Source organism: Melanaphis sacchari, unplaced genomic scaffold, assembly GCF_002803265.2.
Source record: "Melanaphis sacchari strain LSU unplaced genomic scaffold, SCAv2.0 Contig50_pilon_pilon, whole genome shotgun sequence".
Taxonomy (NCBI): domain Eukaryota; kingdom Metazoa; phylum Arthropoda; class Insecta; order Hemiptera; family Aphididae; genus Melanaphis; species Melanaphis sacchari.
This window is the reverse complement of record NW_020271344.1, coordinates 149128-177020: the sequence shown is the minus strand read 5'-3', so window position 1 is coordinate 177020 and position 27893 is coordinate 149128. Positions and strand designations below refer to the sequence as shown.

At 25.8% G+C, this 27893-nt stretch overlaps 1 protein-coding gene across 3 annotated transcripts in view; it reads left to right on the top strand.

Moving 5' to 3' along the window:
• Positions 1–24391, top strand: part of LOC112599282 (monocarboxylate transporter 14-like) — a 37392-nt gene extending 13001 nt beyond the window's left edge. For 2 of the 3 annotated variants that reach the window (XM_025346097.1, XM_025346098.1), the window contains exons 2-8: positions 859–2558; positions 7256–7659; positions 9081–9201; positions 9366–9482; positions 20839–21060; positions 22783–23068; positions 23867–24391. In XM_025346097.1, the coding sequence (XP_025201882.1) occupies positions 1266–2558; positions 7256–7659; positions 9081–9201; positions 9366–9482; positions 20839–21060; positions 22783–23068; positions 23867–24030 (2607 nt within the window). In that variant the 5' untranslated portion in view covers positions 859–1265 and the 3' untranslated portion in view covers positions 24031–24391. The remainder of the gene's footprint in view (positions 1–858; positions 2559–7255; positions 7660–9080; positions 9202–9365; positions 9483–20838; positions 21061–22782; positions 23069–23866) is intronic. The other variant, XM_025346099.1, reaches the window with a different exon arrangement.
• Positions 24392–27893: the final 3502 nt, after the last annotated feature.

Below are 27893 nucleotides of genomic sequence, written 5' to 3'. Positions count from 1 at the left end.
ATTAAAAATAAATACCATATACAATTTAAAATATTTTGTTTATTTTTGGTATTACTTACAAGAATTTAAAGTATTTAGATTTTAAATAATATATATCTTAAATTGAATTAATATATTAAATAATTTAATTTAAGTAGAAAAAGCTTCAAAGTTTATTTCAAAATTTCTCACAAGTTGTTTAATGATTTTAAAATATGAAAAGTATTTTATAGGCTAATATTTTAAGCGTTTGTTAATATAGTTAATTTATACAAGTATTATTTAGTAATTTAAAAGTTAAGGCTTGAACTTTTAATATAAATTCTCTATTAGTTGTTATAGTATAGTAACCTAAAAATATCAAAATAACATACACGTGGTTTTTTTATAGAAATTTATTTATATTTTTACAAAATTAGATATTTAGACGAAATATTACATTTCTTTATTTCATTGATTTTAGTTATTCTTTGTATCAAATTAAAACATTAATATTCTTTTATTATTATATTATTTTAATTATATCATTAGAATTTCTCCTTATCTCACGTATATTTTTATTAATTTTTATACATATTTAAAATTCAAAATATATAGAATCTACATTTTAGATACATTTTTAGCTATTAATACTACAAAAATTTGCAAATTATTAAGTTATTATTAAACTCCTCCCTCTACCCCCCATGGATTAGTGTAATAATATTAAACATATATTTATGCAATTAAAATTTCTCCGTTTATTAAACTCTAAAGTGTTATATGTGACCGTACTAATATTTAATATATTTTTTAAATTTTTATACATCAACTCATAACTATACATTGAATGCTTGAACGCATCAAAATAACAGATACGCTTTTGTTTTTGTTTTCCAGAACGTGTCAGCGGTGTCGTGGAACAAGATCACTGGTTAATTAACAATAAACAGACTTCTAGTTTGTCTGATTTTTGGTTAAAAGCCGGTCATTGATGATCCACGCTGAGACGACAACCATAATATTTTCTGCTGAGCGGACCTATACTTTGCAGACGACATGCAACTGGCTAACGGATAGAAACTGCCTACGAGTAATCGACGTCAAACTGACACCACCACGGCTACTGTTTACCATTACTGCCTACACTAAGTAATCGGATTACACCGTTCTAGTATTTTACCACGATGGAACGCAACAGATTGTTTCTGGTACCACGGTTGTAGCCGGACTCGTATTACAACGACAACGACCACGACCATCACTCGCACTAGTCGAATCGTTATCCGATCGTCTCTTATAGATTTATGGAAGCGGACGATGATGGACGCGACCCGGCGGCGGTGGCGGAGACGGAGACGAAGACGGCGGCGGCGACTGCGACCGGAAAAGACGATGACGATGATGACAGTGGCACTTCCGGCTGTGATGAAGAGTATGATGAATATCTAGCTGACTTTCTCAAAAAACTATGCCGGGAACGGGTAACCGCTAATGATCAGTTGTTGCCATGCACTGCAAAGCGAGTATCGGCCCAGGTAGAGTGTGTACCATATGGCGGTGTCCGGTACGGGGGGGTTGATGACAACGAAGCGAATGCGAACGACGATGATGACGCGTCTTCAGCAACGATGACTCGCAAACCTAAGATACCAGACGGTGGCTGGGGCTGGATGGTAGTGTTCGCTTCGTTGATGATCTGCCTAATCTCAGATGGGATCAGCTTTTCTTTTGGGTTACTATACATTGAGTTCCTCAAGGAGTTTCAAGAGAGCAAGTCCAAAACAGCGTGGATTGGTAGCCTGTTTATGGCTGTACCGCTGATACTGGGACCGGTGGGAAGCGCTTTAGTTGACAAGTTTGGGTGCCGGAAAATGACCATCCTGGGTGGTATAATATCCGGCTTGGGGTTCATTATCTCATCGTTCGCTGACTCGATCGAGATGGTGTTCTTCACTTTTGGTTTCCTATCCGGACTTGGACTGTGCTTATGCTACGTGACGGCCGTCGTCAGCATCGCATATTGGTTTGACAAGAAGCGCACCTTAGCTACCGGGTTAGGTGCGTGTGGAACCGGGATCGGCACGTTTCTATATGCGCCGATGACTCAGTATTCGATCGAGGAGTACGGCTGGCGAGGCACCGTGCTCCTATTAGCAGGCACGTTTTTCAACTTTTGCGTGTGTGGTGCTCTGATGCGTGACCCCGATTGGCTGATCGCTGAACAGAAGAAGCCGGCGGTCACCAATGATCATTCAACAGCTGTCATCGCCAAACCATGGACTGATACTGAGGAGTCCATCGTCGATCACTGTCCACTGGTGACCGTTGAGAATGAAACAACCGCTACGCCCGCCGGAAAGACTACGGGATTTGAGCTTGTCGCGTCTGAACCGGATGTAGATGTACTCATGAAGTATCCAGGAGTTGAGCAATATAGACGCATGGTTAAAGAAGCTCAATGCGCTGAATACAGGCTGACTGGTGTCACCACCACTGTTCGTAGTCCAATGACCAACGGTGCGCGACGAATGTCTGACGACAACGCTGGTTTCCGGTCAGTCATCAATTTACCCACATATCTCAAGCACAATGAAAAAGTAAGTTCATCCGTTTTTTTAATGACCTTGTCGCACTTTTACCTCACTTATCTAATCTAATCAACGCATTAGTTTCAACATAGATTTTGAAAATTTAATTTTCTGACATATCAACTATATTCCCTGTAAATGTTTTCAAAAACCACATAATATAATTAGAAATAATTCGATAATATATAGATATAATAATGCGTTTGGAAATAATACGAATGGCGCACAATGTGAACATAGTAAACCGTTAAATAAGATCATTTTGACAATAAGCCTATTGTCGTTAGAATTAACGAGTTCTTAAGTATAATTACATTAAAGAATAAATCCCTTCTTGTTTTAAGAGAAAAAAGTATTTTCAATTAAAACAGTAGATCGATATTTTTAATGATAAATAAACTTAGTATTATAAACCGTATACTGTCGTACATTTTTAGCTACAACGTACGTGATTTTATATCAGAATTATTTAATGCGTACAATAATTGTTTCTGAAGTTATTGACATATTGTATTATTATACAATAAACAAAAAAATTGAAAATAAAATCATTAGAAAAAAAACAATTGAAATCATTAGATATTCAAATCTTTAGATGGGTGATGAATTTTATTGTATACAATATTTATAAAGCAATTGCAGATGTTTTCAAACAATTTGTTGTGATTTTCTTGTTACACGTCTATAGTATTATACTTGTAGACATGTTATACGAATCAAAGCTATATTAATAACCGGAAGCAACGAGTTAGGAATAATGATAAACATTTAGGAGTTATCATTATGCCAAGTTAGGGGTCCTCCAAATAATAATTCCTTTGTAAATCGTTTTTATATACACGTATATATAAATACCTGTTATGAAGTGGAAAAAAATGAATTTTAAAAAACCGCTACTTGACATAAATGGGTACTTTATGTATGTATATACTTTTATAAACCTATACGATTCTCAATTAAATTATGTTGAACCGTATACTAGGAAATTTTTTTTAATGGATAAATATTATAATAGAAGTTTTTAAATTGAATTAAATTATATTGGCAAAATAATAATACTTACACTAAATGTAAATACAAAGCTCAAATATACGAGTGCAAGTAAATAAATATTTAATTACAATTTACAAGTATTAATAATAATCATGTTAGTCTAAATAAATACAGCGCAATTATTACAAATAAATCATTAGTCATTACCCTTAAAAAAATATTTATTATTAACAACATTCTTTAAAACATTTGGTAATAATTGCAATATGTCATATTCTTATACTTTATTTGATTTTTAAACATATATTTTTAATTTAAAATTTTGGTTGGATAATATTATAGAGTTAAATGATATTAAAGTAGATAAATTACTCTTTTATACTTCACTAATTTTAGCTTAAAATAATTATAAGTAACAATTTGGATGATATTAAATTTATTTTAAACACAAAAAAATTCTGATACTATTTTGTTTGAAAATTTAAAAATAAAAATAAATAATAGTTACAATTCAATAGATGAAACCATTTTAAAAATAAAAGGATAACTTATTACCCCCCTCCACATTATCACTCAAAAAAAAAATTGCGTGTGCTACCATGCGTAGACCTTAGATTTAACCGTCCTAGAATAGGCAGAATAATAACCTTTCTATAAAAATATGCTACTGTTTTGTAAATTGCTCGATGAAAAATTTCTTGGATATTCAAAAAATTACATATGATAAATAAATTATAGGCATAGTAAATGTATGATAAAAATGTTAAAAACAGAGATTTCAAAGTTTTAAAAAATGGTATTTAGCTCAAAATCAGTATACTTTATAGATCAATTAATATATTAAAATTTAAAAGTAATTAATACCTATATAATTTTATTCTTCAATCCAAGTAATAAAATATATTTAATACAATACAACAATATTCTTGTATAATTGTATAGTATAAGAAATTTAAAGAAATAATTAACCTAATTTTGGATAAGTAAAAACACTATTGGTAAATAATCAATAAATGTCCAAAATTTTCCTACCCTTTGAGTATTTCCAACAGTATTGTTTCGAAATTTATAATATGTTACAGTTAATGACGTACATGAAGATAACGAAATTATTAATATATGATAGAATTAATTGTTATGTAATATTAGCTAGAAAATAACGATAACGGGCAGGATTTTCAATCAATAGTTCACTATAAATCAATATTTCCTTGACAATAATTTAATTTTCAAGATTCATCAACCAGTATTGATTAACACTAGCATTTATAAAATATTTTTGATAAATACTAGTACATTAACACAGTATAATGCCATGCAGAAAATTCAAGAATATATTTATCATAATTTATGTGGTTATCTGTGAATCTCATAAACTTGAAAAACGCAGTTCTTTGTAATAATGAAATTGTATGTTGAAAGAGGAGTGTAAAGTGAGCTACAGTAATAATGAAATATTCTAAGAGCAAAATTTCAAAACTTTCATTTTATACTTTTATAGGGATGATCGTAAGTCCACCATATCCGACACGGAAGATTTCAAAATTCTTCTTAAAATCTGTTGCCAGAGATAACTACATATAAAAGTGAAATATACATATTATTTTAGAAAAGTAAAAATTAATTTTAAAAGCTTAGTGTAATTGTGAAATGCCAAATTGATAATTTAATTCAAAATTTCATAGTAATCTAGGAAAATAAATAAAAATAGACAAAGCAAATTGAAATAAAATTATTGTTTCATTGTGGTTTTTAATGTTATTCTTTAATCTAGAATGTAAATACTATAAGTTATAATCATAAATATTTATTTATTAAAATTAACCGCGATATTTGTACAAGCTTGTAAAAATTTACAATATTGTGTTGTAAAATAGACAGTCACATAGACTATATTCACTAAATTATGTCATTATTGCTTGACTTATATCTTTGAATGTAATGTATTAATAGAAAAAAAAATGACGAATATTTTCTGGATACTGAGGAGTGAGGATGAGTGATAAAAATATTACCTTGTTTTAAATATTATGGTTAACAATTTATCTTTTAGAAGATAATTTATAGGGCTTATGGTCTTAAAGTCATGAGGGTATAAAGTCACGATCTGTACCGTTTAGAGTCGATGCTGGCTTTTATGATAATCAGGTAAATGAGATTTTTTAAACAAGCTACGGTTAAAATTCATGAATCACCGTTTACATTATACTTAATAGCGGTATCTCTCCACCACTATAGTTATTCATCTCTACAATTTTGAACCATTTACGTTCTCGTTGAATACTATTTTATAATCTCAAAAAAGTAACATAAGTAAAACTACATCATTCATAAAAATAAAAATAAATACTTGATGCATGAATTTATGTGTCTTATTAATACATAATATATACATTTTTCAAATATTTTAATGGGCACCACAGTCTGTCGTAAATATAATAATAAATATTTTATCTAATTTATATTCAACGGTTTATAAACTATAAAAATAATGGTTTCCAATACTGCAATAAATGTGCAAAAGAAAAATTGTATGTTTTTTATTTTTGTAATGTCGGAAGCAAACAAACTACCAATGATACATAAATATTATTATATTGTAAATAAAATAAATAAATAAATGCTTAATATCATTTATGCGAATTTATGGAAATACATATGAATTTTTGAAGACTAAATTATTGTTAATTTTCCGAACACAATTAAAATTATATTATTTAATAGTTCAATATAATAGTATAAAATTAAAAAAACTATGTATAATACTATAGTGATAATACGTTGTATACCTATGAAATATATTATTATAGTTATAAAAATAATACATACAATATAATATTGTATGTGTTGGTGTTGCTGCACAAGGTTTTCTAGTTTTAATTAAGATTATAGATAAAAATATCTATAGCCGTAGTTTTACAATCATTTCAAATACTTATTAATATAGTGATACACAATTTAATCGTTTCCTACTAGTGATTAGTGATTGTAAAACATAAATTGATTTGATATATATATATAAAATTTTTATATATTAATATCTAATGCACAAATAATATCATAATATAATAATCCGATTTCAATTTCTTTTGTGACAATACCTATAGGCTATAATGTTTATAGTTTTATTCTCGTAATGATGCGTTTTTAATTTTAACATGAAATTTATATGATTTTTTTTTTCACGGCGTTATTATTTTTATAATTTACGAATATTTTATCTTAAGTAAACTGCCCATATTTGTTTCCTTTTTCTCCTTTCAATAATTCATAACATTTGCATACTGATCGACGATTACACACTTAAAATAATATAAGATACTTTCCATAATCTGATAACCTGCATATTACTGCATACTTGGTTCAGTAAATTAATTTTCTTAGGAAAAGACACATAATTTAGGATAAAAATAAATAAATAAATAAATAAATCAAGAAATCTGTATAGTATTCAGTTTATAATAATATAATAGATAATAGCATTGTATTAAAAGCATAGAGTGTAATAATAGTATCAAAAATAATATTTTAACAGACAAGTATTGTGTTTTACAAAAAGAGAATAGATATAATCATATAAGTTAGTAAATTAACATTTAATCGAACCATTCTACCATTTTAGTTATTAGGCAATTCCATCATCTTGAAATGTCTGCAGTTCTGCACTCTGTACAAATCGTTACAATAATAATAATACATATGATTTCTTACAGGTTCCGTTCGAGGTACTCGAATCGTTAAGTTCCAATAAGACGCTGTTCAACTTGATCCTAGTTAACTATCCAAACTTGTTATTGTGCCGGAGCAACAGTGTGAGCCAGTTGAATAATACTTCGGTGGGCAAAGACTCGTCGGATACTCGGACGGTTAACAACAAAAGTGGACTTCGGTGTGACTCACCACCGCTGGTTATGAAAATGAAATTGAAACAATCAAAGAAGTTCAACTCTATGGGTTCAGGTGCCATGTCACCACTGGAATCGCAAGTAGTATCGCCGCCGCAGACTTATACCGCCGACAATAGCCCCGAACGACAGCCTAAAGCACATCAATCGATGTTGAAGAGACAATTTAGCACTACTCAAAACAGCTATTTTAAGAGCTTACCATATCACAGGTCAGTCGTACAATTCATTGCATTATCTGTAAATTTTTCGATAGTAAATAATAACACGCAATATACAGTACCCACGCGATAGGTTTGATTATTAACTTCAATAACCAATAAATATTATAATATTTAAATAGTCTTCCATAATCGAATTAAAACTTCTCAACTTGCAATTTTTTTTTTCTACAAAAGTCCTAGACATTTTCAAATTATATTATTTTGTGGGCACGAAATATAATTACTATATTTTAAACAACAACGGTTACATATTAAAAATACTTAATATATATCCATGCGTTTTTAGTTATAACATATTAAAGTAACTTAATACCATTTTGGAATGCATTAGTTTAAAAAAAAAAATAGTTACTTAATATTTTACTTTCCGTTTTAAAATAGTACAAATGTTATGAATTTCATTATGAAATTAAATTAATATTTAAAATCTATTTTAATAATTATAACAGGTTTTAAATATTAATTTATTTTATTATTTCTGCTTAACCGCATATTTCATCATTAGCCATTATCAATATGTCATGTTATTTGTATTAAAAAAATATTTATCCTTTGTGAAGGAGTTAAATAATTTACCTGTTAATGTCGATAAGTAGAAAATGACTGTGGATTTTAAAGTAGCTTACCATCAACGTAGGTATATTTGATAGTTTATAGTTGAATAGTTCTATACTTTACCTTTTTAATATTTATTATGTAGCTATATTTTATGTGTGATATATTAGTTTTTAACCATTTAAACATTTAGCATGTTAAAATAATAATTTAGATTAGGAATCAATCATAAATTATGTACCGTAAATTTTGGCAAAATCCCATGCACGTTATATAATTTATGAATGCTCGTAAATGTGATTATATACATTATACATAAATCGAATTATTGATATTATAACACACCAAACTCCGAACGGATTAGATACTATTTTCATGATTTAATGTGTCTGAATATAATGAGAATTTATTATTATTAGGTTTACATAACCAAGTTAATAGTTTAAGGATAGTTATAGGGAGATCATTCATGAAAAAGAGATTTTTAGATTCTTAGAGAAAATTGTTTTATTAGGTGATTGGATTTATAACAACGTGAGTATTTTTATGTAATTATTTTCAAAAAATGTTTATTCTCAGATACATATTATAATATAGTCTTATAGTTTTACTACTTGTTCACCAATTAATGAGAAATATATCATAATAATAATAATAATAATAATAATAATAATAATAATAATAATAATAATCATTATAAATCGTGATTAACAATAAAATTTTAGTAAAATATTATACTTTCACTGTACTGCTGTACGTTTATAATGTATTTTGTAATTTAAAAATAATGTCATGATATGTACAGTGTTATAAATTAAAATAATAAAACAATTTTTTTATTTTTTGTATTTCAGGAGCTCTGTGATGTACAAAGGAGCAATATTAAACATACAAAAAAATTCTATGAAAGCGTCCTCGTGTCCAGACATATACAACAATAACTCTACGTTAACAGTCATTAGTGAACCCGATTCCGTAAGTTTATTTTTTTCCACCGAAACAATTTATGTATTCCTTCTTTTAGACGAAACAAACGGATGCAGAACTGTAACTGTAACTGTAAACATGTAAAACTGGAATTTCGATTCTGTATGAAAAACGAAAAAATGTATAAACGCCCAACACACACGTTTTTACAGATGCTCCGCAGGCATAGTTTTGTCAAAGTAATTAATCAGTTATCGAATAAACGTGTGAATACGGTACGTCGAGTTAGGCGGAAAAGATCATATTTTCATTCGAAAGCGTTGAAAAAGGTAAGGTGGAATGGCAAAGATGTGTGGTGGATGGTGAGTGCTTCTAGGAAATGGATGCATTTGGCATGAATTAAAGAATGATAATACCGATGAAGAGATATTGTTAAAAATATGCAATATGCATTGCATTTGTTTTGAATAAGCAAAAAAATCATTCGTTTTAAAAAATAAATATTTATATTGAAATGTATTTATTCTTGTAATTAAAAAATATTTTCAACGCCAATATTTTAATTTTATCCGTAGGTAGGACGCTGTTTAAAGAAATCGAGAAAAAAATTAGATTTAACGTTAACTGTTGATTAACATTCAGTAACACTATATAAATTAAATTATTGAATTACTTTAGTTACTAGCATAATATTAATAACTTCAAACTTAATAACGATGAAGGTAATTCTTTTTTTTTAGATACCTACTAATTAGAAGTATGGAATAAATAAAATAAATAATTTTATTAAAATACGTTAGTCAATATTGATTCATCCATAAAAATTAATTAATAATATTAACTCATATAATATTTTGTACATAATTGGATCAATTTTGCTTTTGAGAATCTCAACATTAACTCATGCAACATTACTAAGTTACTTTTTATACATAATTCTTATAATATATATTTTTAAAACTTAATAATACATTCAAAGTATTATACTTGTTTAATTATGTTAAACTAATTTACTTTGTAAAAAACAATTGTTGACAAGTTTCATATTATTTAAGTATGTAGATAACTTTCTATTATGCATTAATTATAAATTAAGTTTACTCATATTATTTTCAAATACTATTTACGTATATATAACTTGTTTAATACTTATTTTTGGAGCAATAGGACTGCCCTATATCCAAAATATTATAAATGAAAAATAAACACTTTCAATCATATTACTCATAAATTATAATATTAAAAAACAATTTTTAAAATGATCAGATTAATTGTTTTTTATTTAAATAATACTTTGTTACGTAACTGTCCCTTGTGCACTTACTATAAAAATTGGAACAAATCAAGACTGACGCTCATATCATAGATTATTATAATATATACATATAAATTAATGTCCATTATAATAATTACTTGATATAATTTAATGCAAAATAAAACATGTGAATACGGAGAATCAACCCACATAAATATGCATGTTCAATGTATAATACTATATTATATAATTTTTATGAAATAAATATAATGTATACACTATACCTACTATAAAGACATATTACATATTATATAATTATAATATTATTGTTAACATACAAATTCAATGCAACGCATGACAATAATTAGACACGTATATTGATGATATTATATTCACACGTCTATGATAAAATAAAATATATAAAATTATTACAAGTTATTACAAATAAATAAATATGCAATTGTTTTTAAATTTTGAGCGGAGCAATAGATGTATTAATTTTACCAAGATCTGTGCTTTTTTGTATTTGTGTACATGATAAGTAGTCGATAAAATGCTTCAATTTTAATTTTGAGATTAGTTTCGGATAGAAAATTGAATCGAGTTTGTACTTTTGAAAGGTCGAAATTAAAAATTGTCAGTTCTTTATTTTATAATCAAGAAAAAGAAGCAAAAAAATCGAGGAAATCACGTAAATCCAATATTGTTATTAAAATAAATTTTTTGTAACCATGGTTACCAAAACAGACAGTGTTTTGACTAATGTACAGCAGGGTGGTACCCACTCGTCTACCTTTTTTATGACTTCAATATAACTTGATATTATTTACATAATACATATTATATAAGTAAGCAAATAGTGTATTTATATTATAACTACGAGGAATATGGAAAAATATCTTTACGTATAAGAATAGATTAATAATAATTATTGACGATATAGTAGGTGGTAATAGTTCAGATATCATAGTAAGACGATTCTTCTCTAAAATAGCGAAAATAAAAATCGAATACAAAACATCGAAAATCATTTAACTAAAAGAATAAATAACGAATAAAAAATAATGGAAAACGTAAAAAAAAATTAAAATTATAACAAAAATTATTATTTATTGTTTATTTTATTAATATTTTATAGGTAATAATGAAAAAATAATAAAATATTAAAAATTAATATGTCAAATTATGGAAAATTTCTTTAAAAAAATTTAAATTATCATTTACGCTGTACATATTTACTAATTTTTGAATTCCGTTCAGCCGAATCTTTGTATGTACTTCTTTTTTTTCCTTATATTATTCATTCGATTACTACTAAATAACGATTAAAGAATAAAGATATCTTTAATCGTGGAATTAAACTGATTTACTTGTGTTTGAAGAAATCATTATCGATTTTATTGTCATTCGCTTTTATCTAGATTCGTCTAAACAGTTTTTGCTATTTTTAGTTCGCAGTTTTTTTCGTTATTTTATTTTTGCTAATTTTACGGGACACCTAGTTAGACACGGATCTAGGATGAATATACATCAGAATAAAACATTACATTAAAACTTAGACCAATCATATATTTTTTCTTTTATTTTCACTTACATGTAGCTCAATATTTTCAAATACGTTATTTTTATTTTTGTAATTAGGTATTTATATTCTTTTAGTAAACAGAAATATGAATATATTTATAATTCAATTATATATTTAAAATGAATAAAATGCGAAGTTTCTTATGCCAACCCACCTTGCTCTGGATTCGTTTCTACTAGTACACATAATATATTGAATCTTTTTTTTAACCATTTTGCTAGTTTGTATAATATAAAATATAGAATAGAAATTTTCAAACTCTCGGATAACTGTTGCACGTGACGCGTATAAACCATTTTATTATAGACGGTTTTCGTTACCGATGGCCAGGCCAAAATTTTTATGTAATTTTGTATGTTTCTGACAATCACGATTTTTCCTTGTTCAGTGCCTCAGTACACGTTGATTTGGAGAAATAAGTACTAATATACATAAAGTATCATTAAAAAAATATTCATCAAACTATCAAAGGGAGATGGGTGTTCCGAGCGTATTATTTTCGCTTGCCCCTGCGTAAACATTTTTTTCAACTCTGTAATTGTTATGTAATATAATTAAAATAAAATAAACACGATACAGTAGTATTTAAAGGTTTTTTTATATTTAGATTTTAAGAAAAGGAATTTAGAGATAGAGCTATAAGTCAACCTTAGTATACGGTAATAAATAAATAATGAGTGATTTTCGTTTGATATTATTCAAGAAAAAAACTGTAAATGCAGATAGAAAATTTAATATGGAAAGTTAACCTGTATTTTGTATGCAGCTTTTTAAATTTTTAATGGAAATCTAAAAGACAGCTATTGATCTTTTAAATAGTTATAATATTTGTTGAGTATAACACTAAATTGTAGTGATCCACTACAATATATATATATAAATATATATATTAAATATTGACGCCTGTTATAATAGTTTTACTTAAAAATGTGTTTACATTTTGTTTTTTCTTTATGGGACATATTCTACACTAATTATTTCTGTATTATGTAACAAACAATCCTAATAAATACACAAATAGATAGATAAATAACCCAATAAGACGTAAAAAAAAATATTCCGGGATATTTAAAACATCGAAAAATGAATATTACTATATATTCGAGTGTATTATGGACAATATTTCGAAAGGTTTTACATTCCTTGATACTTCATAATATTTTAAACCTTAAACTTTATAATGTGAGATGATACTTTAGCAAAAATGTCCACACATTATTCAAATTATTTTGATTAAACTTGAATATATATGGTTATATTAATATACTTATACAATAATAATAAGCTTTTGTTCAAATTAAATGTAAAATAAAAGCTAAAATAATATTATTTTTACTGTAATACGGTTTTTGAAAGAATTTATGTTCAAAGTGGTTATTTTCAAACTTTAAAATGTTACTTTTCTTTTATGATTCGTGAACATTAACGATTACCAAAAATATTTACAGCCTGCTACTGTACACCTCTTTAACTTAAAAGATAATATTATTTACATTATAGAAAATAATAATAAAGTAAAAATATTTTATAACATATTCTGAAAACTTAAATAATATAAAATATTTACTAACTAATACCTTAGTCATTACGGTTTTTGTTTCATAATTGTTTGAAAACGTTCAAAAAAAAAAAAAAAAAATTATTATTATTAAGAAAATTTACCTAATGTATGATATATACTAGTTTATTGTATCATATTGTTTTGTTACAATCAAATCGTTTTAATAACGCTCGTATTCTGAATGAGTGTAAAACGTGTTGAAATCATAACACGGGAAAAAAGAGCACTTATTTCTGTATCTATATGCGTATATAAAATACATTTATACGAGCACACAAACGTCCGCAAGAGGGTCACCCACTGGAAATATTGGCCTTGTCGCAGACGTTTTATATAAAGATTAATGTGTATTATCAATGTGTGTGTGAGTGTGTGTGTGTGTGTATTCGCGTGAACTACAACCGTTTTTGGTGACATGTGCCCGTTATTCAAACTTGTCACTGTAAACTTACTATAAACGCCGACACCATCGGTAATACATAATTAGACGCGAGCTCATTACAAGCTAAAGCTATTCGGTATCCGATTGATACCATTATAACATACGACGTAACTTTACAATCACCAACCGTGTGCCCGATCGTAATTTGGTTAAATTTCATTCTTTTTCCGTCTTTCATTGCCGTAATAAGGTCAACGTGAGGACAATAATTCAACATTATTTTGTATAGCATGGTTCACCAAGTATGCTCGATCTTGGTTTTTATTTAATGTATCTACATACAATACTGGGTCTTTAAAGAATAATAAAGTCTAGATATTTAAAAATATTATTTTTAGTATACTTAAAAGTTAAAAATACCAAAAATCAATATTTTAAGTAAGAGAAAATGCGTAATCAAAGGATCAAAGGATAGTGAGCACGCTTGATGAATCATCGTGTATATTGTAAAATATCGTTAGACCGCACGTCTAAATAATCAACTGAAGATCTCAGCCCTTATGGGTTAACAATTTTCAATGATCCTATTGAGTAAAATATGTATGAATATATGTATTATCATATCATGTTATTATTATTATTTTATTATTATTCGTACAATGTTGTCAAATTTTTATTCTATACATATTATAAATACTTTTGTTAAATAATTGATTAAATTATCTTTTAAAACAACAGATGTAGTCGAAATTCACAAAACTTATAATGTATTCATTGACAAATGTATAAGTCATATTCACATAAGGTGATGTGCCATATTATATTCATGAAGTTGTTATAGCTTTACAAAAAACTTGAGTCTAAATGTTGATTAAAATGCCATCCGATAAAATTAATAATTCAAAAATATATAGTATGATTAACACAATGAAAAACAATTTCAGCTATTAACAATCAAGTAGGCATGTCAAATTTAAAAAAAAAAAAAAAATGCTAATAATTTAATTTAATAATTATTGAAAATAATTTGAAAATTAGTATTTTATTATAATTTAAATTTTATTTTTATCTATCAATTTAATTTATACGAGTATGTAAGTAATTTAGTGATTATTATATTGTGAATATTTAATGTTTATAGTACTAATTTAGGTTATTTATGAATTAATAAAATTAAAAAAAAATTAAAGTTTCAAAATTTTGAACATTAAGAAATATGTATAATAGTATTATTGAGTATTATGAATCAAATATACATCTATATTGCATAATATAATCTTAATAAATTAAGAGCCTGTGATGGAATTTTTTCTTTTAAATATATATGGTTTTATACTTAATCTTGGTGGTTTGACACTTTTTGGGATTAATTCAACTCAATCAAATTGATGGTAAGGTGTGAAGTATGTTCAATAATTCTTTTCGATACTCCTCTCCCCTTGAAATCCCAGTGGTGAAATAAAAACGCCGACGATGACGGTACTACACCTAAGCTGCCAGTTAGGTACTCGTAATACCCGAACAATGGTTGTCATATTGTTATATATTATAATGTATGAAGTGGTGTTGTATATATATATATATTACAATAATGGATGTATGCGAAATCGACAGAGGCTGTACTAGACAACCAACGACCACAATTGCGAGACCGATCAACTGCCGTTTAATCGCTAAACGTCCGGCCCAGAAATCATAATAATAATCTCATAGTCGGAACTCGTATAGTATATTTGTCTTTTTGGACGACTTATTACCTTTAAACGACCTGAGTAAGGAACACAAATTTGTTTCACACTCCCACAAAGTCAAACATTAATTATTTTATTTTATAATTATATGACTTTTCTTGCTATTTTACTTATTTATATTATGTTCGTATATGATTTTATCATTTAATATTTAAAAACGTTCTTTATAAATAAATCGCTTTGTATTCAAAATACATTTTATCGTTTTATGCGTATTAGAATTTAGAAATTATGAATTTACGTATGATACACGGCGAAATATTATTTTTTTATTTTATTAATATATAAAAGAAATATTAAATAACCAATTTTTATTACATGAATAGCGGATGAATTATTACCGAAAAATATCGCAAATAAATGTGTATGTACAATGATCCAAAAATTTTATGAACTTCAAAAGATTTTTTAAATCAGCTGCATTTTAGTATTTTATACTCAGATTTAAACTTATAATATACAAAGAAACTTTAAATTAGCTTGTTTTGGGGTTATTTTATACTACTAAATTTTTGATGTGAAAATTTTTAGGAACCACTGAATTAAAAATATTATTTTTTATATATAGAAAAATTTTTTACTCTCCTGAATTTATATATTCTTTAATGAAACTTTATAATAGGTAGTTTATGTTATATCATTTTATAGTAAAATCCTATTGCAGTATAATATAAACCAAAACAGAAATTATCTACACAATATTAATGAAAAACATAATAAATAAAATGTACATTATGATCACATCATTTAGACCATTACTTTGTTCGATCCTATAGCGCATGTTTGCAGAATATATAAATCATTCATTTCGTATTACACAAGATCTTGAAATAAGAGGAAAAAAAGAAGTAATAAATCTTATTTCATCTAATTAAATTTGATTTTCTTTCATTTAGCGTTGTACATTAATCTATGTTGTTACCTAGTCTTCGCAACTTATCTTTTTTTTTTTTACAAAGTTTTTTACATTACGATTTGAATTTAATTTCAGTGCATAGTCAATTTGCATCGTACTATGTACATTTCATAGTATTTTAAACTTCCAAAATATCATTGAAAAACGCGCACGCTGTACACACTGAACATATTACTCAAAATTACAAAATCTCATTACGCACTTTAATACAATTTGGTCTTTGACAAAAACCGCTTTCGACATAATAGAAATTTATATACATTTTAAAATTAAATACAATTTCAATTTTAATATTGTTTACGATATAATTAGATAGATCATAATGTTATTTACTATTTTATTTTACAACTTATATATGCCATGATGATAACATAATATGTTCCCTATTTGTATTTTTATTCAATTACCTCAGTGGTATACTCGAGAGAATGATGGATTTCTTCTCGTTCTCCTAAAAAGTCGAACTTTGGTATTTATAATTGCATTTATAAAAATTGAAATTGTTAAATTAGTATTAAATAAAATAAACATTTTATATTACTGATAAAAAGTTCAAGAAATCCATGAATGTGGAATTAAAGAGCCTTTAGACAATCGTATCAAAAATTGTGTTAAACGTTGTTAAATGACCCTCTCCTCAGTTGAGCTTCAATTACAACGCTGTAGTAATATTTAAATATCACACCAACTTAAGTTTTTTATTTATTTATCGAAAATTCATAATATATACTCACGTAGTCCAAAGGAAATGGGCTTTTGTGTTGCAATTAAAAAACAGACCAGATAGGACAAAGCGCACACAATTCCTCTACATTGTGTACTTGTTAATATATATAATATCAAAACTATTTCGTCCTCCCGCTCGGGTGTTGCGTCAACTGCATTTTAATCGCCTCCTCCCCGCCGCCGCCGCCACCACAAACAAATAGGTCATACGCATACGTTGGCTATGTACGCACTCGACGTATCCTAACCTGATGACATTCACACAACTCAAATATTGTATTAAGCATTTAGTGAAATATTAATGATATTATAGTCAAAGGTGAAAAGGTTATTGCAATAGTTACTTAAACAGTTAACCTATGGTTAACTATTAATTATTAATTAATTATTAAACTGACTAACTTGGTAATAAAAAAAAATTTTCGAAAAAATATTATTTTCATAAGGTTTCTTGTGTGTATACACGTAGATTAAAACTAAATGTACTCCCAGAAACCTGCTGAGTAATATTAACTTATTTCAAATTAATTTCTACACATTTCGTCATCTGTCTATATATAGAATTTTTAGTTTCAATCTGAAAACAATAATATTAAAATATGCCTATTAAAATTTTGTTGTACAATATGACTGCAGCATGGAAGCAATTTAATAACGCATGTACTCGTTTTTGCAATTGCTGTACACGATTCGTATGTATGCCAGATGATGTTTAAACATTTTTTTTTTTACAATCCACTATAAATAATTCAAAAAATTAAATTGTTTAAATAATCATTCTGTCACCAATGTAATGGTTTTTTTTTCTATGTATTAAAATTTCAAAAAAAAAATAGGCGAGTATTCCACTCGTTATACTTAATATTGTTTATATACCATTTAGGTATTGTTTATTATTCAGTAAAATACCTTGATAATTATTAAATCATTGATTTTATACAAATTTCATCGTAAATTAATTAAATCTTATAATTATTTAAATTATTTGTTAGGCTATTATGTAAAAAATGGACTTTTTGCACCGTTATATTTTTCATAATCAATAACATAACTGTAATAATGTATAATTTCATCATCCCTAGATCTCATCTATCTCTCGCCGTTTAATGGTTGATAGCATTTTCATTATATGCAAAATTATAATAATGTTTGATGGCTAATCCCTTATTTTTTTTTTTTTTTTTTTTGTTCATTATCCATCACATAATTATGTATAGGTAACAATTATAACTTGTTAAGTAACAGCTTTTATATTTCGTTCTCGTATCACGAAAATGTCAGTATTAAAAATCGGCGTCTACTTATATAATAATGTATAGATAGAAATTTTTATTAAATAATTATAAAATATTATTATTACATAAACGAAGTGGTAGGAATATATAGCGGCAAACAAGTGAACTCTGATAACCACAAAATAGTGTATGCGCTCATTTAGGTTTGATATCTGCAGTTTGGTAAAGCATACTCGTGAGTAGATTTTATCAACAAGCGATTATTATTGATTAATCAAGTTGTATGCGCCCTAGGTAATTTTAGTACAAAAGGAGATAATTTTATTGGTGCCGTTGGTGGACTAAGTGATTTCAAAAATGAATTTTAAAAATGAAATGTTAGACTAGTAAGTGTATCTGCCGTGCTAGTAATTAAATATGTACCTTAAAATGTTTAAGTAGTTTATTATGTGCAGAAAATAAAATAAATATAAATATTAAAATGTATTTAATTGAATATATTTTGTTTGTATAAAAAAAACTGGCCACTTTATTATTACATTGTCAAAACGCAGTAATATTACTCGTTAATTTGAATTCTTAATTAACATTGATATTTTTAGAAAACTTAAGACACTCAAAAATCCCTACTCTTTTTAGTTATTATCGTATTTTTAAAAATAATTTATAAATAATGTAAATTCTTACATAATTCTTGCATTTTCGTAATTTTTATCCTATTTTAATTATTTCTGGTAATATAATATAATGTTTATGTGTTCAAATTTAGCTATATATATTAATAAACACAATATCATAATATATCTGCCCTTACAATTTAATAACAGACCAATAGTACATAAATTAACCCAACTATTTAGATACTTCAACTATCATTCAACTGTATTTTTTTACAAGAAATATGAATACAGTTACAAACCTTACAAATATAAATTATAGGTACATAGCACAATATAATATTAACCGAAAAAGTAATTTTTCGGATGTCAAGTAATAATAATATTTATATTTTATAGTTTATATTTTACTTTATTGTTTTGACCGCAAATGTATACACATTACATGCATTATATTTTGCCCTAAAAAATCTAACTATTACACCGTATTTTCACCGGTCTCCCATCGATCTGCGCGGCGGTGGCGTTATAAACGTTTATTATATATATATACACACATACCGTTTTTAGTATGTTGAGTCGGGTCAAAAGCTAACACTGGTCGATCGATAGCGTTCGCGCAAACGCCCTGACACTCGGTTTCTCCGAGCAAGTTAAAATGCGTACTTACACACTCAGAGATTGGGGTAAAAGTAGTTGTGGCGTGGGTGGCGGTGGCTACGTCAGTGGCGGACGAGTAGTGGTGTACTGCAGATTTTGAGTCTGAGTAGTAGCGTGGGCCTAAGAGTAAATCGCAAACTAGACTCGTTATAATAACGAGTTTTTGAGCATGGCAATAATAATAATAATATATTGTGACTGTCCACAGTCTATACCTATAATATTATTATGCTATTAGGATTTTGAAACACATGGAAATACAACCCGGGTTATTGAAAACTTATACTAAGTGGAATTGCAATTTGCATGCAACTGGTCTAATACTAAAGCACAATGTTATGACAATATAATAATATTTAATGATTTAAAATAAGATAATAATTATATTATATCATACGCGCTGCAGATTGCAGCTGGTGGTGGTTGCATGTCATATATTATTTTATATTTAGATAATACTATTATAATAGTACGTATTATTATCCCGATAAATCGATACGGTTATAGCAAAGTAAATATTATGATGATATATGTATAAAAAAATATGAATCTCAATTACCGTTTATGATGTATAAAATCAAGTAATTTTCAGTAAACTTGTAGTAAAAAATAAAAATGTGTTGATTATCAAATTAACGATTTCTTATAAAGCAGAGTTGTATAACAAAATCATTTACTTACGTCATTATATATTTATATAATAAAATCTTTTCATAAAAATTTTATTTTTTAAAAATCGACGTTTTCAAATGATAATTCTATTTTAAAACATTCAGTTTAATGAAAAATACACATTTTTTATTTTTTATTGTTTTAAACATTTTATGATTGATTATAATTAATTGTAATTCATTTATTTAATTGTTTATTGTACAATATGAAATATTTTTTATCTTAGTAAAAAATATTTAAAACATGTGGATATGCAATTTATTTTAGTATTTAAATATTAATTGTTTTTAATGTACTTTAAATAAATATGATTTATTTGATGTAGGAATGGTATACCGAAGTGAAAGAGCTGTTCAGTGGTATCTTAGACTTCAGTATGTTTTTGGAGCTGCATTTCCTATTTTTGTCCCTTTCCACAATATTGCTGTTCACGTGGTTTATCGTCCCATATTTCTATCTCACTGATTTTGTCATGGCTCAGGGATTGAGTGAAACTGACGCATCCACTATCATCAGCACCATTGGGGCTACAAACACTGTTGGAATGGTACATATTATATATATTATTATATAATAATTAATATATTTATAATTCATAAAATCCATTATAATTTATAACAAACGGAATAATGAATATTGGAAAGATGGTTATTACGTTAACAACTTCAACAACGTTTTAACAAAAAATATTGGTCTATAGAGCTAAAAGTACTATAGTTCAATAAGCTTTAAATTTGTAACCTAGATAATCGATAAAAAATTCACATGAAAAATTTAATATTTTAAATTTCAATAAATAAAATATTTTAAAACCAAATTCTTGAAAAAGAAAAAATTAATAATAATAATAATAATAATAATAATATAACTAGCGTCAATTTCTCATGAAGCTAATATACAATACATTAGACATGATAGGATCATATTTTTTAACGAATGGTCAATACATTTGTAAATAATATGGATTAATAAGAAAAAAATTAATAAATACTGTTCCGAATTGTTTTTAACGTTTCTCCTAAAGCTAAGTTGCACTGCTCTCATAGTTAAAAATGTGATACTTAATATTTTGTACCCAATACACGGTGCACTATTGAAAACAAATTTTTAAATTTTGCATTTTAATTTATAGAGGGCCTCACACATGAATTTTTTGGCTCACAGTAAATTAGTATATTTTTATTTTTTTAAACTTTAAAGTTGCTTTAGTAACATAAAATAAAATAACTATTACAGTTGGATTTTATTTTAAACCTATATTATGTATATTGTATATAGTAAAAACCACCCAAGTGACTGTTAAAAATGTGTGTAATTTACTTTTAATGAAGTTAAATACAAGATAAATTTACTAATATTGTATAACTTGTCACAGACAACGTTGTGTAGGACCAGATATATAATCAATAAATATATCTAAAATATAAAATCAAAGTCATAAGACGGATAAACTTTTTATAAATCCATAACTTTTGATCGATTCTTATAAAATTACGTCAATAGATTTAATAAGTTAATTGTCATTTGCTACTTTTTACTTTTCAACACATGAATGTTTAGTATAGTTAACTCAGGAAAAACTATACATTTTATTAATATATTGTTACATTGATTATATAAAACAGAATATTTATTTAATTAAACAATATTTTAAACTTATTTGACCAAAATGACTGTATTAAAAGTCTATGTAGTTTAAATTTAAAGAATTAATTCACATGAAACGTAATTCAGGATTAATCATTTATTTATGAGTGCATATAATTTTACACAAAGGATGTTTTATTATTATAATATCAATAATATTATTTTCTTTGTAGAAATTAAAAAATAATTATTAAATACTAATTGTAAAAAAAATTTCAATTAACGTGTAATAATGATAATATATGTTACGTTTACACATTCAACTTTTTATTCAAATACTATATTTTTTTATTTCATGTCAACAATAATTATTATATTTTAACTATTATACCTTAAAATGAATTTTTATTTAAATTTAAAATAATATTCGAGTGCAAGACTCACAGTTAGGTTAATTAAATTGTATTAATTCATAACTATTAACTGTATGACAAATTAAATTGTTAAGGAATTAATTTAATTATAGAGGATTAAGAATTTATCCTTATTCATTCCTTAAGAGGAAGCTAAAAAGACTATATAATAATACAATATTATTATTAATTAATAATTAATTTATATTAGTACCGTTATGATCATTTGATATAAGTAGTATACGTATTGATTTTATTACTCATTTCAGATATTACTCGGCTGGGCTGGTGACTATCCATGGATGAACGTAACCAAGGTTTATGCGATCTGTCTAGTAGGCTGTGGAATTTGCTGTGCCATCATGCCTTTGTTTATTAGTAGCTTTTGGTCGCTGATCGTCATCGGTGCCTTATTCGGCCTATTCTTCGCTTCCAATTTTTCGTTCACACCCGCCATTTTGGTAGAACTTATACCGCTAGACCGATTCACCACGGCATATGGTCTAATGTTACTGTGCCAAGGTATCGGAAATTTATTGGGACCTCCATTGGCAGGTAAACAAAAAACTCATATACATATAGAAAAAATATTTATAGTATAAATCATTTACAACAGAAATATATATAGTAAAACATTGATATTTGTACCTTTGTACATTATATGTATATAGATAAATAATTGATTAAAAACTAATGATATTTTCATATTCTAATAAAAATAATCCACTTGTAAAATAAGTAACTTATTATTTTTCTCGTTAATCTATGAAGTTAAGAATAAAAAAAGTACGTAAATACATCATTTTGTATCTTGTTCTTGATGAAAAATCAAAATAATTGAATTGAGTTTTTTAACTTTACAATATGATAAATAAAAAGTATAGACATTACCTAATTATTAAGTATGAACAAATTAATAGGTAAAAAAAAAAAAAAATTATTTTGTGGAAAATTAATAGCCGAATACATACAAACGATCGTTTCACTTCTGGAGCCAGAACAATTAAAGTAGCAAATTAAATTCTTCAATCACTATTTTTTTGAAATAAAAACGTAAATGTAACTCAACTATAAATTATAGGTATAAATTGTTATATAGTACCTATATAATATAATATTTATTACAAATGTTTTTATTGAAATATAATAAGGAATGAAATTATTTACTACTATACTCATAAAATGCTTAAATTATTTGAGTAGGTAGTTTATAATAACCTATTTATTTATAATTTTTAATGTAAGAAAGATATTTTTTTGAAAATTTCTTAGGGATTATAACAATAGTTTACGTTTATATTTAGGCATGTTAACCAATTATAAGATTACTAATAACGTTATTTTTGTTAACAGGTTGGGTATCTGATTTGACTGGCTTTTGGGACTTATCTTTTTACTTGGCCGGTTTTTGGATCGTTTTGTCTGGTGTTTTCATTGGGCTCATTCCATTCACGAAAAATCGACTATTGTGGGGCGTCGGCCAATTGGAAATCGAACGTGACAGCGTTAGATCATAAAAATATACAATTTTATCTTAAAATATAAATAGGAGGCCTTAGAAATGTCTCATAGTATGAATTATATTCATCGTACTACGATATAAACGTAATCTTGTAATATGAGTTGTTTAAACAATTCTTTTTTGAGTATTTTCCTGTGATGTACCTATAAAACTGTGAAATCGATATCAACTTTAACCGGTTAAAGTGTTCGAAAATAGTTTTTTGAGTTAATGAGGAATGTTGAAAAAAATGTTAATTAAACAGTTTGTTTAAAATGGTAACTAATATCGCATCTATCCAAAATAATGAAATAGCTAAATAATTTTCTAGATTCTATTTTAGTTTATTTTATTTTCGTATAAATCATTAAAAATACTCTTCTTTTTAATCAATATTTAAGTATCATATTATTGATCGTAGATGAAATGTTTAAATATTTTTAACATTCCGATCAAACTCAAACAATATAGGTTCTAATTAAGTTTAAGAGTTCGGAAGCAAATGTGAGTGTTACAGCTCTGCAAATCTTTAAAAGGTAACATACATATTTTATGTATGGATATTATTTGGCAGTATTAAAGGAAGGCAGCTAATAAAATATGATCCTCTAATACTATTGATTATTATTTTTATTGTTATTATTATAATTATTGATTTTGTATCTTACTGTCGTAAATTATTATCTTGTTAAATTATAGAATTTATATTTTTTAATGAAATACCTATTTTACCAAATGTTGTGAATTTTGAGTTGTGTTATTTATGTATTTAATATTTTGATGTTAATACATTAGCTTACGTTATTATCCTTCCGAAATTCTGAGCTACATATGTGAAAAATTGTCTTATAATCAATGTCCCATTAAACCATATAAAGTAAATTGTTTTAGTTGCCAATTTATAGATAGTTTTCGAATCAAACTTCAAAACTTATAAATGAAGATACGTGTAAGAATTTAGAACGTAAGACAATCAAATTCATTTTTTGTTTTTTGCCCGTCTTAAAAACTAAATTGTAATAGTTGAATAATAAATTATTATTTAGTAAAAGTTCAAATACCCAACGATTGACGATTTGTGGAGCAATATTTTTAGAATTTAAGAAAAGAGTCTAAAAAATCTATTGATTTATTTTTATTTGATGTATAAATAATATTACTTCTTATTGTGTATCATTAGCATATTATTATTGTTGTTTTTTGTCTTTTAAATATTATTTGGCTCAAGTATATAATTGTAATACTACGATCTTCCATTTTTGATTTTGTATGTTGATCAATTTTCATTATTGATCAATAAAATGTAAGAATGCGTATAACGTATATTGTAGCTGTTATATAGATATTTATAATATTTAGCATATAATTTTTAAAATATATTCAATAAATTTGATAAAGTTCGTTTTGGACAAATTATCATAATTATATCGTTGTTAAATACAATATTTACATCTGTTATTTAAATAATTAAAATATTTAATCTTAAAAGAGTTATACAAATACTAAATTATTTATATTGTGTTTTTCTTTGTAATATTAACAAAGTCTAAAGATCACTATTATAATATCTACTATATTGTAATTATTCAGGGATCATATTTTTAACATTTAATATTGTTGTAGCTTACCAGATAATATTTTTATTTTTTTTTTAACTACTCTATTACTCGTGAATTCAAACATTAAATAGCACAAAATAAATTATTAAATGAAAAACAACATTTTTTTGTACGTGCAAATTGTTTATATGTATATATATATATATATATTATACGTTACTTTATAAAAAAAAAAAAACAAAGTGCTGATCAAAAAAAAATTAAAAACAATATTTTCCCCTAAGTAACTTATGGTTACAACAAAGAAGGGAAACTCAATGAAATCGTTGTGATGATTTCATACCAAAATAATATAGCTACTGGTCACTTTTCCATGTTCACAAAACTAAGTCAAGGCGGTCAAATACAAGCAATATTTGACGTGCGATTACCGTTACGGCACAGTGAATAATATGTAAAATATGTTTATAGTTAATAGTTGTCTTTTCGTCTATTCTTTAATGATTTTATCTTCAACTTAGATGATGAGAAAAGTCAGAACAATTCAATCTGGATTCATTCTGCGGCCAGCTCAACAACTATTCTCTTTGATGATTATCAGCGCTTTGTATATTTCGGTTCAAGTATACGTATTAATTCATAGCAAAATCTATAATCTTCATTAAAATTTAAAATAATAAAATATTATATGCATCTACATATTTTAAATTATACAAATTTATAATATAAATAATGAATGATATAACAAGTAAAACAAACGATTAAATTTACCACATTTTATAAAGCATGAAAATCCATTGTAATCCATAGCATAATTTTTTAAATACTGAAAAAACTAATTTTTATAAAGTATTTAATGGAAAATAAAACAATTATATATTATTATATTCACAATTTCTATTTAAATAGAATATATTAAAAACTACTATTATAATATTTATAGTTACATATCAAGAACTTTTAAAACTTTTAAAATTTTAAAAAGAAAAAATATGTATTACATTAACTATCAAAAATTTTATTTAAAAACCATCATGGTTGAGATAAAATGAAATACGTTATGATTATTAAATTCCATACAAATTAGCAAAACTGTTTTCAAATAATTATTTATACATAACTTAATAACACTAAAATAATATTGCATATATTATAAATTAGTTTTAGAATTTCACAATCGATTCTGTATCGGCAGTAATTTGTACTTATTACTAAAACCTATTCAGTTAAATCGAAATGTAAAGCTTTAAGTAAATAAAAAACATTTATCATCATTCTGATTACCGAGATCATAATATATGGTATTACTCGTATTATATAAATATTAAATAGTGTATTTAATCACAATATTTTTCCATGACTACATAAAATATATAACTATTTAGTAGTAAATTCTTTCTCAATATCCATAAACTGCATTCAGTCGACAGAATTTAATATTTTAATATTCATAACAACATTATGATTACTTTTGTATATGGTCCTGTGATGTATTATTGTAAATTTAATATAAATAAAATTACATGAATATAAACTACCAGGCAAAGAAATCGATGACATTAATGTACCTATAATGCCTATCCATATCGCCGTGTGATCATAAATAATAATTATTGAAATACATTAAAATAATATCAAGCACAGTATAGTTACGTATTAGATATTAAGAAAATATGAAACTAAAAAGAAAAAATTGTCATTATAAACGTAATCTATGCCTAAACGTTGTAATATTTTAATATGATAACATTTTATAATGCATTATTTTATACGCCGTAAAAAGTAATAAATGTAGCTTTAAAATTTATAAATTGTTCGTAATAACAAAAAAAAAAAAAAAAAAAAAAAAAGGGTGATTCTTTTATTACAAACCACCACTTACTACTTAGTATTTCTAAAACTGCTGACATTTTTAAAATATTTCTTTTATAGTTGAAATAAAATAACATTTTTCAATATTTTTTGTTCATGATTTTTAAATTTTTCCCTTTTTTGAATAAAAACTTTTATTTTTAATTTAATATTCTAAAGCAAAATATTTTTTTTGAAATATTTTGATGTATAAAAATCGAAATTTGGTTCATTAGTTCATAAGTTGTAAAATTTAAAATTTTGGTGAGAGGATTAGTACATTTTGCGCAGTTATCCCGTAACACTTTACTTCTCTCACCTATATTTTAAATACTTATAACTTATAAACTAGCCATCCGAATTTCAATTTTTATAAATTTAAAATTTAAAAAAAATTTAAAAGTTAAAATTTTTTTTTAAACTTTATAATATGAAATTTTAAATGTATACTATTATTCAAAAAAAAGTA